This window comes from Anser brachyrhynchus (assembly GCF_964034855.1).
Source record: "Anser brachyrhynchus genome assembly, chromosome: 14".
In the NCBI taxonomy this organism is placed as follows: domain Eukaryota; kingdom Metazoa; phylum Chordata; class Aves; order Anseriformes; family Anatidae; genus Anser; species Anser brachyrhynchus.
The window spans coordinates 10,806,001-10,819,533 of NC_137709.1; the positions used below are offsets into that span (position 1 = coordinate 10,806,001).

Here is a 13,533-nt window from a genome sequence, read left to right on the forward strand (position 1 = left end):
ATGACCGGGAGTGTTTGGCCTCAGCACACCCTGTACACAGCAGAGCTGGCCCGGACAACGGCCCTTCTCCGCAGGAACCTCCTAACACAGCCAGAGGATCCAGTCTGCCTCCAGGACACTCGCTGCTTTTCCTATCAGCAGCACATGATGTAACGTTAATGCTCTCGTACCCGTTCTCTTTGCGCTGCTGGGGCATGTGATGCCGTGACGCAGTCCACCTCCCCAGCACAGGAAATTGAGGGATTTTCAAGATGTTTAACCACAACTATGCTTGGCTGAAACCTTGAACTACAGTTAGCCTTAGTATTTAGGGATGGAGAGAAATGAGTTCTGCTGCTCTGCCCTCCCCATTGCCCTAGGCTTGCCCTTGGACTGTGCATCGGGTCTCTGCTTTGCATAGCCTGCAGTGCCAGGGAAGGGCAAGAGGCGGGGACGGTACCTGATTTTCCACCAGCCCTCCAGGTTCTTCTGGATCACCTCCACCACGGCCCCTTTGTCCAGGTTCATTTCATCCTGGTCTCTTGCAGTGTATGGGTAAATAACTGTGTACTTCTCCTCTGTAGGAAAGAAAGTGGAGATTTACTAAGTTATTGTTTTACAGAAACCTGGACCAGTCAAATAGTGGTTAAGTGTTTTCTATGAATAGCAATTCTTGTTGTAACATAGGTGCAAACACACAGAGATACACAACTATTGAGAAAATAAATGCCAGTGAAATGAATTCCAAAACAAACCCAGCTGCATTTTGAAATGTAAGCTTTGGTGAGTTTCCCCTATGACAGCCAACGTGAGGAGGCACTGAATGCCCACTTCTTTTCATCCTCTCACATCCCTCCAGTCTGTGGTCTCAGCTCTTGCTCCGGGATCCTGTGCCACTCACTGATCACAAGGATACAGCACAGGAAGCTGCTCGACCCCAACAAGAACCCAATCCCAGCTACCACCATGGTCTTTAATCACTTTCATACGTCACTCAAGCTTCCCCTTCCAGTTGCTTTTTGCCTTTATTCTCCTAAATAGCCACTGTTCCTGAAAATGCACTCCTCCAGGGCTCGAAAACACACAAAAACTGGATGCCCGGCCCTTTGCCCTTGCCTTCTTGGAAAAGCACAGCTCTCGAAAGACCTATTCCCCACCCACTTCATGCGAATGAGTCAAAGCAGCAAACGTCCTGTCCCATCCAGCAAAACCAGGTGGGCTCTTCTCTTGGTGCTGCCTGAGCCACCGACACCAGGACCACGGCTGAGAGCAGGGACTAAGGCAGCAGCTACAAGAAGTTCGCATAAATGTGTTGGGGGAAAGCAGCGACTCCAGTCTCTGTACCCAAAACAAGCCTCAAAAAGTTAGAGGGAACGGCTGATAGAGGAAAGAGAGGAGGACGTGAGTGGGCCTGATGGAAGGCTGAGGAGCACACGCGGCACATACCAAGGACTGACACAAGCAGAGTCCCTCCCATGCAAAGCAAACAAACATGCACACAACAAGGCTGCAGGCACAAAACAAGGGCAGCTGAACACGTCTCTACAAAGTCCACCTTGACCCCATCCACTGGTGTACAAGTCCCCAAGGGTCCGACGGCGGCCAACGTGCCTGGGCAGAGACCAGTATCTCCACGGGACTGGGAAGAGCATGTTGGGGAAGCAGGAGAAGGACAAGAGAGGACGTAAGGAGGCAGCACTTCGGGTCTAAGAGGAAACAGGGTTGACAGCAGAGAGAGGCACAGAGCTGTACTCACCTGGAGCTCTCGGGGGTTTCTCCCTGGTTTGAACCCCCATCCCACCTCCATCTCCCCAGGAAAATGACTGAGCAAACTACAGCACTGCTTTGAGCATACAGCGGTCAGTGGAAAGGATGCGTGCTACAGGGTTGTTTCAGATTTACTGTATGCAATGGTTGCAGCTTTGCTATTCTCATAATGTGAACTCGTGCATGCTCTTGCTTTCTGCATGACATCAGAAGACACAGGAATTGTCCTAGGATCTCAGGTTTGCTCCTCCTCCAGTATACAGGCAAACCACCTCCCTGGGAGTACAGGGGACATCGCGATGGCAGGACTGGGTGATCCCCAGAGGTGGCACCTCCAGCCCCTCTGGGGGAGCAGGAATGCCAGCAGCTACACTGCCAATATCCCCCTGCCCGACTCCTGGTGCAGCACTGGCGCAGAGTGGGCAGACCATCATGGACAGACACGACTGTGGCACTTGTGGGTTTGTCCTCCCCAGAGCTTTTCCCCTCCCTAGGTCAGAAAGGGCTAAGCAACCCTGCAAGCCGCTCAGCATAGCTCAGCACGAAGAAGCTGGGTCAGGTGCCTCCAGCCACCTCTTACCTTCGTCGGGCTGCATTGAGAACTCATCCTGGACGCCATCCTGGGCCTCCAGACAGGTCGCTGGCACCCAGCCTTGCTCCTCTGATGTGCTCACAAACCACCAGCCTGGGAACAAAACAGCAGGAGGATCAGCCAAGGGCACCCACCAGCCAAAAACCACCTCCCTCCTGACAAGCCATGAGTCTGGGGAGCTTTGTCCCCTCCGTGCTGCCACATGGGAGGCTGGGGTTACCCCAAAGCAACAGAGCCAAGTGCCATCCGAAAGGGAGCGCACACAGCAGCAAGGGAGAATCGCAGCTGAGCGATACCCAAATGTACAGCTCCCTCCCCACGGTCACAAAAAATGGGACAACTCAGAAGTGAATGACTCCAGCCACCTCATTTGCTTTCTTTTTTTTTTTTTTTCCTTCATGGTTCATTTTCTCTCAGTATGGGTCAGCAAGTCCAGTCTAATTAGCCGAGATGAATACACTGTCTGCAAATCGATAACTGACTCCTGCTGTGCTCTCGCCTTCTTTACATTTGTGAAAACAGCAAATTTTAAAAGCTATGAGCAAATGCAGGATTAAAACATGAGCTCTCCCAGCGGAAACCTGGCCAGCTCCACAGAGGCCGCCAGCAATCCCGGGCCACCCTGGGTGTCCAATCAACATAAACGCGTGCTCCTCAGTTATGAAAAGCACAAGCTATTTGTGTCTTTAGGGGGGAGAAAAATAAAGACCAGCATTATTTTCAGAGCCTCATCAGCAAGTCATTTAGAAAGACAACGAAAGGGAATCAACAGCTACCTGCCTGGAAGTGAAAACCAGGGCTGACATTTCATAAATAAATGATTTGCCATACCTTTTGAATTGGCTGTGCTAATAGGTTTCGCTTGCTTTAAGATTGCTTTTATTTTCCTCATTCTCAAGCATAGCTGCTGGTTCAACTCATCCTCTTGGGACTGGGTTTCCAGAATTTAAAAATCTATTTTCTTGATTTATCTATAAACCCCCCTAAGCAACTTCTATTACCTTTAGGGAATAAAATCCCCTTTTCAACCAACTCCAGAAGGCGGACCTATGACATAACACATTCCCCTTGCAGAGGTTAAGAGCAAGTTTAAGCTTTAGCAAGCGAATGTCTGGGCTGCCTGCCCCTGCCCCAGGGTCGAGCGCTGCACGGTGTTCTCCTTTGGAGGAGGCAGGAATTGCGAGTGCACAAAGGGGGCTTTACATGGTGCTGCTGCCCAGCGTCCCCCTCATCAGCCACTGTATTTTTCAGCACAAAGAAGCACAAAATGAGAATGTAAAAGATGGACGGCGCCTGGCGCACAGCACAATCAGACCCTTCCTTTAGAGAAAGTCCCTAAGCCTTGTCCATGCTCATACAGAAATCCTGCAGGCTGATGCTGCTTCCTCCACATCTCACTTAAGCTGCCCATCCAAGGACATCCCCGCGAGGTGCCTGGAGGCTGTTTTGCTTAAATTCCTACTAAGAAGACACTGACGAATACAGGATTGCTATTCCTGTCGCTCCTCTGAGACGCGGAGTAGATCCGAAACCCTCTGCCAAGCCAAACTCTCTGTACCTGATTCGTTCTTCTCAATGATATCCACCACCTGGCCCACGCACAAGCTGATCTCGGAGCTCTCCTGCTTCTGGTAGTCCGCCACCACGACATACTGCTCCAGCACCAGGGGATCGACCGACGCAGAGTCAGCTCCTGCACAGGGGGACAAGAACCCAGCCGTGTGCCGGGGTCAGCACCCAGCTCCCGAGCGCCTGCTGGCCTGCGAGCAGCTCCAGGACACCCTGGGGACCCCAGCGTGAAAGAGGTGAGCCAGAGGCTTGGGCAGAGTGAGGACAGAGACCAAACCAGCAGCCAGGTGAGATGGGGACAGCCAGGTGAGACCTCGCGCTTGCTCCCACCTCCTGCTCTCACCCGGAGCCGTCCAAGCACCGCCACCACCGCCGCGGGCGCACAGCATCCTGCTCCCTGCTGTCCGACACCAGTGCGCAGAGCAGCTCAGACCCCAGCTCAGCACACACCGCCTGCAGGGAGTTTTGCTGGTCCTAAAAAGCCTGGCCACCCAGACGGAGGGGCATTTGTAGGACACAGCAGCATCCCCCAGCCATCACTACCTTTCTTGTGACTCGCCGGCTGTTTGCTGTCCCAGCTACTTGCTCCGCTAACCCTGCTCAGCTCCTGCAGCAGATCCTAATGCGATGCCAGAAAAGCAACCCACTGAGACGAAACACCCCAGGAGGGGCAAAAGGGGCAGGGTGCTCAGAAAGCAAAGCATTCCCTGAGGCAGGAGGGGCCTGCCAGCTGACGGAGGGCTGGATGCGCCCATGGGAGCCTGGTGCAGCAGCGCTGGCTGTGCCGAGCCCGGCCAGGCTGAAGGTGGCACTGCAGGCTAAGGCGAGGGGACAGCCAGCAGTGCCCCACCAGCCCTGCCAGGGGACCAGCAGGCACCAGCCAGGCACAGCAGGGCGACGCTGATTTATTTTTTCCAAGCACGTTTTCATTTAGGAGAGTAGTCTGGATATGGATCCCTTTGCTTGGCGCCTCTTACCAGGGCACTACTGGGATAGAGTTTTCAAGTCAAATCCATTCTGCTTTAGAAACACGGCCCCAAGTTTATCTCTGTGCATGGAGCAAAACTCCCCTGTTCCCAAAAGTGCAGGGGTGTGCTGTCACACTGTGTGCAGGGAGATCACGAAGCGACCCAGGGCTTTGCAGACCTGGGGGTGCTCAGCACCGAACCCAGACTCCTCAGCCCCTCTGGGAAGGCACTCACGTGGGCTCAGCCTCACGCTGAACCAGCCACAAGGCACTTGGGTACCCAGAGCACAGGCACCACTTGCCCAGCTGCCTGCGAAAGTCTCCGAGGAGCAAAAAGGTGTCAGAAACGCCTGCACTCTTCTCCCCTCCGCCCCAAGGCTTGGCTCTAGCCTCCAGCCCAACGCTTTGCCTTGCAGCTTCCCAACCTGCCAGCTGAGGATAGACTCATATTATCCAATTCTCCCAGGTGCAGTAGGAATTAATTAATATTTGCCCAGTGCTTTGGAATTAGAACAGTATTAATTATTATAGCAGGAGTGATTGTGGGTGTTAAGGCGTACTTCCAGGGGCTGTGCATGTACTCTGAGCAGGGGGCCTCATGTTTTGGATCAAAGGCAGAAATCACATCTGCTCCAGCCCTCTGGCTGCTAAAGCATGGCAGATACAGGGACGATTACCTCCCAGTCTCAGAAGGGTGTGAGAAAGAAATGATACAGAGAGCGGTGGTCCCTCGGGATATAAAGGCAAAGCACAGCGAAGAAATTGCATCTGTGCATCAGGAGGAAATTTCCACAGACTGCTATGCTGCAAGAGGACCCAGTGGCTCCCCTGCCACGTGAAAGATCTCGGCCTGATAAAAGAGCTTTCCTATGAGGGAACCTAGTGCAGGACACAATCCTGCAGTGACCAGAGCAGGAGGGTTGAGCAGAGATGGATGAGATCCAACAGGTCTTCAGCGGTGCCGGAACGCTCTGCTCCCCCACTGAGAAGTTCTCCTAAGCCCGAGGTCACCACCTCTCAAACTGGTTCTGAGAAAGAAAGACCACAACCACAATTTAACTGAAATGCTTTTTCAGGACAGTCTCATTTAAAGGAGGAAGAGGCTAATTGTCCATGTCATCCTGCCATAAACAGCTCTCTGCAGAGCTGCAGGTGAGCTGGCCAAGTGCAGAGGATCTGTTACCACTAATGAAAGCTTCCTCCAAGCCATAACCCAGAGGTGGGGCACCAGACAAAACTAAAAATAGCCCTTTAAAGTGAATGGAGGATGCTAGGAAATTGGGGACTATCTGTTCTACTAGCTCAATTAAAGGTTTGTGCTTAAAGTGATCAGAGGATTTACCCAGCCCCTGAGAGCAGAATAACAGCTACAGGAAGAGAGCTGTGCTCTCCGTTCTGCCTCCCTAGCTGTAATTACACACAATGCCGTGAGGCTATTTGTAGTTTCACCAGGCAATTCTGGAGCCTCCAATGTACCTATTAAACCGGCAACAGAAGTGGTAAACTAAGCTTGGAGGAAGAGGTAGGAGTTAATTTCAGGAGTGCGTTCACCTGGCATAATCATCCCCAGCCACAAAAATACATGGTCAAGTTACAATAAAACATCCTATTTATGGGCAGACTTGGTCTCTTAAGAATAGCAATGGCATAAACTTAATCATCTAAAATAGTACCTAAAGCTCTGTAGCTGGGGAGGGGAGGAAGGATTAGCACAGTACAGAGCCCACAGGAGAGGAGTTGTGTAGAACAACAGTAGCTAGGAGCACAAAGCTTGTATCGCCTGAATATTTTTGAGACTGACACAAAGGTGGCCTAGAGAAGGGATGTGCATTGAGCCAAGAGACCACTGGGGTCCTTGGACTTGCAGAACAGACGCTGGCTATAGATGCCGGAGAGCCGCAGAGGAGATGCACTCACCCAAAGCAGTGAGGTGTACAAAAACAGGTAGGAAATCTCAGATACAGGGTTGCTCCAAGATTTCATGTTTCCAATTTCTGCCTTTGCAGTATCAGTGCCAAAAGTGAGGACTCTCTTAATGGTATGGACACTGGTGCCTTCAGAGAGAAGAAAAGAGCTCAGGACTGAAATAAAAGTGGGGGCACAGGTATTTGGGTATTTGTTTTTAAACACCTGTCCTTGCTATACACTCAAGCCCTTGCCTACTGCACTTTCCAAAAATGTCACGCTTTGGATAAACTTTCTTTGTTCTCTGGTCTGTGCTGATCAGACCCAGTGCTCTCAGGCCAGCCCCTCTTCTCCCAGACCTGACGAGCCTGCGAAGATCAGCACTGCAATCCCTCTCATCCCTCCAGGGGTTCTTCCTGAACTAGGAAATAATCACATGTGAATAGCATTCACCAGTGGAGTTTCAGAATGGCCCTCCTATCGCTTCTGTAGGAGGAGAGCTGTGCTTTTGTTGTCCCTTATTAGAGCAAACACTGTGGTTTGGGGTCTCTGTGCCACTGCGGGAACATTGCACAGCACAGCAAAAGGAATGTAGCCATGCAAGAAAGCATCTAAAATAAAACTAGCAGGGGGATATGGGAGCTCTTCTGCCAGCCTCCTAGGGCAGTTCCACCCAAATAAAAACTGCTGAGAGAGTTTCAGGCTCCTCTGCACTACATTAGCGCCACAACAAACCCATGAATCTCCATCTGCTTTCTGTAGAACTCAGAAAGGAGGAGCAAATAGAAATGTTTGAAACAGTACTGGGGACTGATTATGATGATTACTTTTAGACGTACCTAAATCAGTGGCCAAGTTGGGCTTCAGAGTCCCAGAGCATGGGCAACAATGAATAATGGCAAACATTGCTCACACAGGGCAAGTCCCTGCCTCCAGGCCTCCTCACAACACCAACCATTTGTCCCTTGAGCCTCTTGGTCACCGAGGAAGGCTGCAGGTACCACTGCAACCCACTTTGCATCCCAGTGCTCGGTTGCAGCCCGTTAGAAAACAGGGCTCGCTGCTGCCAGGCGCTCAGGAGCGTTTGTTCTTTCCAGTGCTACCCTAAAGAGCAGCTCACCCCCGCTCTGGGGGTGCTGGAGAAATAAGCGACTGGGAGACAATTCCAGTTGTTTTTGTTTGTCAGCAGCTGTTGGATGCCCCGTCCTCAGGGAGATCTCATATTAAAAGAGCCTTTTTTGTGCCATGCTGTTCTGCGCTCAAAGCAGCCCTGGCTTGTGCTACTGATGAAGAATCAGGGGCTTCCTCAAGGTAGACAGGGCTCCATGTGACAGCAGCAGAGCCAAATTTGGTTTCTTTTTGCCAGAAAATGCAAGATGGTGAGAGGAGTCTCTAAGCATGTCTGGCACAAAGCATCAGCCCTTTGTAGTGTTACACGAACACCTCTCCCTGATGGCTACTGCACATATGCCATGGCCAAACAAGGGGAGTTCAGTGCCATGGTCTAAACATCCCATCCTGTCCTGCCAGAAGAGGGCTCTGGCTGGGAAGTTACCCCAAATTTCCCTCTTCTCTCCCTCACAACGGTGGCAAGCAAGCAGCATCCCAAAGAGCATTTTCTCTTTGACCTCACAACATCACTGTGTCACACATAAACCTGCCATGCCTTCAGGGCTGGGGGCAAGAGGCAAGGTGGAGCTGCCCATAAACCTGCTTTGCTAATGGGTCTATGTGAAGCGGGAAGGCAGAACGTAGCTGTGTGCACAAACAGGAGAAAAAAATCTGCTTCTCCAACAGCCAGCATCCTTGAATTAAATTCTGCCCTCAAAGAAAATTTCTGCTGCATAACTCAGATCTTTCTCTCCTCCTCAACCCTAGAAAGGTCGTCTTTTTTTCTCTTGCTTAATGTAAGCGGACTGGGTTCAAAGTGATCTAAACACACACTGATCTCACAGGGAAACATAATACCCTTCCTTACTCACCAGATCTTCCTACCGAGCCATCAGACGAGAGACATTTTGAGACAAGGGATTCTGTGTCTTTATTTTACCTCTGCTTTATCAGAAGAGAGGAGAAGGAAAAAAAAAACATAGCCTGTTTTCATCCCCACCCACAGCCAGATGCTTCTCTCTGCCTCCACATGGGTTTGTACTGAAAGCAATAACTCAGCTTGAAGCAAAACCTTCAGCACATCTCCTCTGACAAAGCCAGTGGAAGACCCACCACTTCGGCATGAGAAAGCCAGTAAAAAAAATACAGTCTGTGATTACAAATGGCTAATGAGAGCTGTAAAACTACCTCCCTAAGGTCCAGCTTTGACAGACATACCTTGCGGCTGTCAGAGTTTGAGGAGAGCATGTTTTCCAAAGGTTTTAACCATACTGGTAAACCCCTGCTAGTTTACCAGGAGACCACTCAGTTATGACCTGCCCATGAGAACGGAATAAAACCAAGAGCCACTGTTCAAGCAGACAATACTTGAGTTTTTCATACACATCCTACCGCTAGTCCAAGTTAAGAGACTGGGACATCAGCCGTTCTTGAAGGAGGGATGCCCTTCAGCTCCAACAGAAAAGAAAGTGGAATTAGGTCTTTGAGTCTCTCCTATACCTTTCCTCTCTCCTTAGAGAGGAACCCACACATCTACAGGTAAATTTGCTCACACAGCTTATGGCAGTGTCAACTCCCAGGCCAGAAACCTTGGGCCCGCAGCCAAGCGCCTGTCCCGCTCCCACCACACCTCCTGGCTGCTGCCGCCCCGTGTCCACCAGGCACCACAGAAAGCTACGGGGGACGTGACAGCTTTTTGCAAGGGGCTTGCCCACCCAGAAAGAGCAGGTGTCCCCCGGCGAAAGGCGAAGCGAGAGCAAGGCCCAGGTAGCGCGCGGCTGTTACTACCTCTCTGCAGGAAAGAGGCCGTTCTCTGGATAAACCCTGATGGAGGAACAAAAACGATGGGAGACAAGGCGTGAGGAGAGGAGGGACACGACCACGGGGGTGGCAGCAGTGGTGGGAACGACTCGATGCACGAGCGAACGGGGCAGTTGGTGCAGCATGCGGAGCTGTAGGCGTCCATCAGCCCCGTTCCTCTGTGGGACGCCTGCGGGCCCAGGGGCAGCGAGGAGCCCCAGCCCCTGCTGTCCTCAGCCCTGTCCCTTCCTTGGGGGCGCAGAGGGACGTGGGGCTGGGACTTGGAGGGGACATGCTGTGTCAGGAACCCCGTGCCCCACGGGGGAGCACAGCAGGGGTTGGCAGTGGTGCTCGTCATGGGGCCAGGCCCCCACACCCCGTGACAGGAGACCAAGGCTGCGGGTGAAAGGAGGAGGTGGTGAAATGGGAGGAGAGGAGGAGTGCTTACCAGACCGCTTCTTTCCAATGGGCTCCCTGAAAAAGAGAAGGAAGAGCATCAGCAGAGGGATGGGGACGGCTGGGTTGTTGGCCACAGGAAAAAACCACGCAGGAAAACACAGCAGAGCTGGCCTTGGCGGTGCAGCTGACCTCCCTCACACCAGCTAATGTCCCCGTGGCCAATGTGGGGCACAACCAGCTGTGCAAACAGGCTGTCTCCCCACCTCTTTTTGAGTAATTTAATGCTTTTGTCTTTCCCAAGATGAGGGTTGCTGGCCTGGACTCCTCAGCGGCTTGCTCTGACAGCCACAACTCCCATCGTGTCACTTGGAAAAGGAGGAGGGCTGGGACAATCTGGCAGCAGAGTCAGGTGCAGGGGAAACCCAAACCCCCAAAACTGCTCTCAGCACAGACCACAGCTCCCACAGAAGTGGACACCACTTTGAAGACAATGAGGGAAATACTGAAGTTGCTCCATGTCCTGCACCCCTCTTGGGGACAAGGATGGGGAGCGGCTGGGGAAGGGGCAAGGATTTATGCCCCAAAAGAAAACAACTCGCTAAAATGGTGTAGAGAGGATGAACACAAGCAGGAGCTACTGGCAGTTATGAGGAGGCAATGAGGTAGCTCCAGCCCAAGTCCTCTCATTATGGACAGCACTGGCCACACGGATGACAAGATGGGTTAGAAACCAGAGGTCCTGAGTCCCTTCTCTTATTTGAATGCTGCTAAGAAACATGGTTGCTGAATAGCCTTAAACCCAGGGCATGATTAAAAAACAAACAAACCCAAGAACGCATGGGCTGAGACAAGCCTCAAAAAAATCACAGATAATAAAACAAAGTACCAAACCAGGGTGAAATACAAACAAATGCACCAGCACCGTCCCCAGCTCCAACCGCAGTGGTCTGCCTTGCTACAAAAGAGCTCTCAACACTTTCACACAAATCGCCACTGTGGCCCTGAAATGTTGCTGTAGTATGGGGTGATGATAACCTATAATTCCTCTAGCTGTGAGCTGCTTGACCACTGCTTGGAAAGGCAGCTGGACCAGCCCAGGTAGAGCCTAGGAGCCCCTTCCTCTGCTTACGAGATCCACTGGCAAAACAACCTTTCCCTGTCCCTTTCAGGCCGAGCAGAGAAATCCCTCCATGCTCAGCAAGAAAGCCAGCCAAAGCTGGGCTACGCTTTGTTCCCTTTCAAGCTTATCTGCATTTTCAGACCATAATTACTGCAGATGTTTTATTCCCCCGGAGCGATGGGGTGATGCAGGGACTCGGCGGCCTTCAGAGCCTGCCTGCAGATCCGGGCCGTGCATCCCCTGTGTGCTCGGCCCAGGCAGCACCGCTCCTACTGCTCCGGGGAGACCCACACAAAACCATTCCCTGACCTGCAGGATGGGGCAAGAAGGGAGCCAGGGACACAGGAAAGCACCAAACTGATACAGCAAATATCTGCTTTTTAACCCCTCCTGTGCAAGGCCCTGAGAAACACATTCAGGCCTCCCTGGCTGAGGGGATGTAGCATGGGCATTCACAGCCCTGATCCCAAATGAAGAGGAAGGCACGGGAGCTATCGGGCAGCCTAGCATTGCCCACTGCTGATGCCCAGAAGTCCCAGTGAGGAAGCTCAGCCCCCCAGCCCCGTATCCCAAATCCTGTGTCCTAGCCTAGTCCCACTAGTAACCCCCACAGCCTCTTCTTTGGCCTTAGGTGGGCACTGAGGAGTTAACCTCTTCTGCTAGCAATGCTTTATCCTCCCTGTCCCCCCCCCCCCACACTCCCCCTCTCCCTTTGCATCTGAAACCTCTGGAACTTGCCCACTGAGCCATCAATAAAATTAAATTAAATGCAGCAAAGACGGAGCAGAAACAAATGCAATGTCGTGCCTATCTGTTTAGTTCAGAGAGCACAGAACTGTGTGAAGACCTGAGCACCATGTCCCTGATGCAGACACCAAGGAGGAAGCTTTGGGACAGTGCATCTCTAATACATTTCTAAGCAGAGACCAAAGCGCAGAGCTAAATCCGAGCCCCACCACGGGCTGCTGCAGGGCAGGGAGGAGAAGGGAGGCCTGGCAGACACACAGGAGATGGCAGGTGGGCACTGCATCACCCTGATGGAGAGAGCTGCTGCATTTCCCCTGCCATCTGCTAAACTTCTTACTGTAACTCATCCCCCTGCTTCCTTTCGCCGCCTGCTCCGTCTGGGTGAGGGGGCAAGGAAGGAGCTGCAATTTCACTTTGCTGCTGGGTTGTTTCTGGCACGGATGCAGAGAGCCGCAGGTCTGAAGAGCAGCAGCCCCGGCCCACCACCTCAGAGGGGACAGGAGCTCAGACAAGACAGGAAGCAGCAACAGACTCCCGGCAGCATCTCCTCCTCCTCCGCCGGTCCCCACGGACCAGAGAAAGGCACGCAGCAGAGCCTGCATGCACGGCCTCCTGGAAACCAGTGGCTCAGGCAGAGGAGGAGGAAAGGCCACTGCCTGCCACTGGGAAACTCATTTAACTCTCACCCTCACAGCAGTCGTGCTGTGCAGATGAACCAGGCAGTCACAGCACGGCTACAAGGCACCAGCACATAGCGATGACAAGGTGCCTCTACAGAGCTCGCCGAGAGGTAAAACCCAGCAATGGCTCTCCAGCCACTTCCCAGGACTTTCCCAGTCCCATGTCAGGAACACTGAAGGCAAAGGTTCCCACGTAACAGGAATCTCACTTAAAACTCTTTAAACCAAACAGAAGCAGGCTGTTCTTCAATGAAATGTATTAAGCTGTTAACCTCCTTACTGCAGGATGTTGTGGATGCTGAGAGTTTTCGCAGGCTTACAGGGTCACAATTCAGACAAGAAATGCTAATTATAAAACCAGGAAAGCCCTGAAGGCTAGGACAGTGTCTAGAGAGGAGCTTCTACAAGCTTGCTTGACTTTAAGCAAGCACTTGGGTTTGGTGGCTGCTGAGCTAGGCACGTGGCTGCGCTGCAGAGGTGGCTCTGCGGTGGCTGTGCAGTGGGGCTTGGGGGAGGAAGATCCCATGGGAGGGGTCCTGGGAGGAAGGCTCTGGCATGGCACAGCACTCACAGACCTCAGCACCACCCACTGCCTCAGCCAGGGCACAGAGAGGGAGAGGGACAGCAGAGCACAAACACGAGTATGGCAACTCCAGCTGCTGCAATGCCATCCACGCAGGACCCACAACTGGGATGAGATGGGTCTGAAGTCACCATTCCAAGAAAACATTCCCCACAGAAAAGTCTAGCTCTTGTAAAAAAAAAAAAAAAGAAAAAAAAAAGGAAAATAAAATATCCTTCCATAATACAGCGATGTCATCAGAATAGCTCTCAGGAGGAAGTTCTGCTTGGAAGCACTCAGCAAGCATGGAGATGTTAGAAGCCTTAGCAAGGTTTA

The 13,533-nt window shown here is 52.2% G+C and overlaps 1 protein-coding gene across 8 annotated transcripts in view; it reads right to left on the bottom strand.

Annotated features, from left to right (window-relative positions):
• The window catches only part of SH3PXD2B (SH3 and PX domains 2B), a 76,715-nt gene that overhangs the window by 9,354 nt on the left and 53,828 nt on the right, over positions 1-13,533 (bottom strand). For 4 of the 8 annotated variants that reach the window (XM_080554723.1, XM_080554726.1, XM_080554728.1 and 1 more), the window contains 5 exons: positions 10,138-10,163; positions 9,678-9,713; positions 3,897-4,031; positions 2,327-2,431; positions 440-557 (listed from right to left, as the gene is read on the bottom strand). In XM_080554723.1, the coding sequence (XP_080410849.1) occupies positions 440-557; positions 2,327-2,431; positions 3,897-4,031; positions 9,678-9,713; positions 10,138-10,163 (420 nt within the window). The remainder of the gene's footprint in view (positions 1-439; positions 558-2,326; positions 2,432-3,896; positions 4,032-9,677; positions 9,714-10,137; positions 10,164-13,533) is intronic. The other 4 variants (XM_080554724.1, XM_080554727.1, XM_080554725.1 and 1 more) reach the window with 2 other exon arrangements.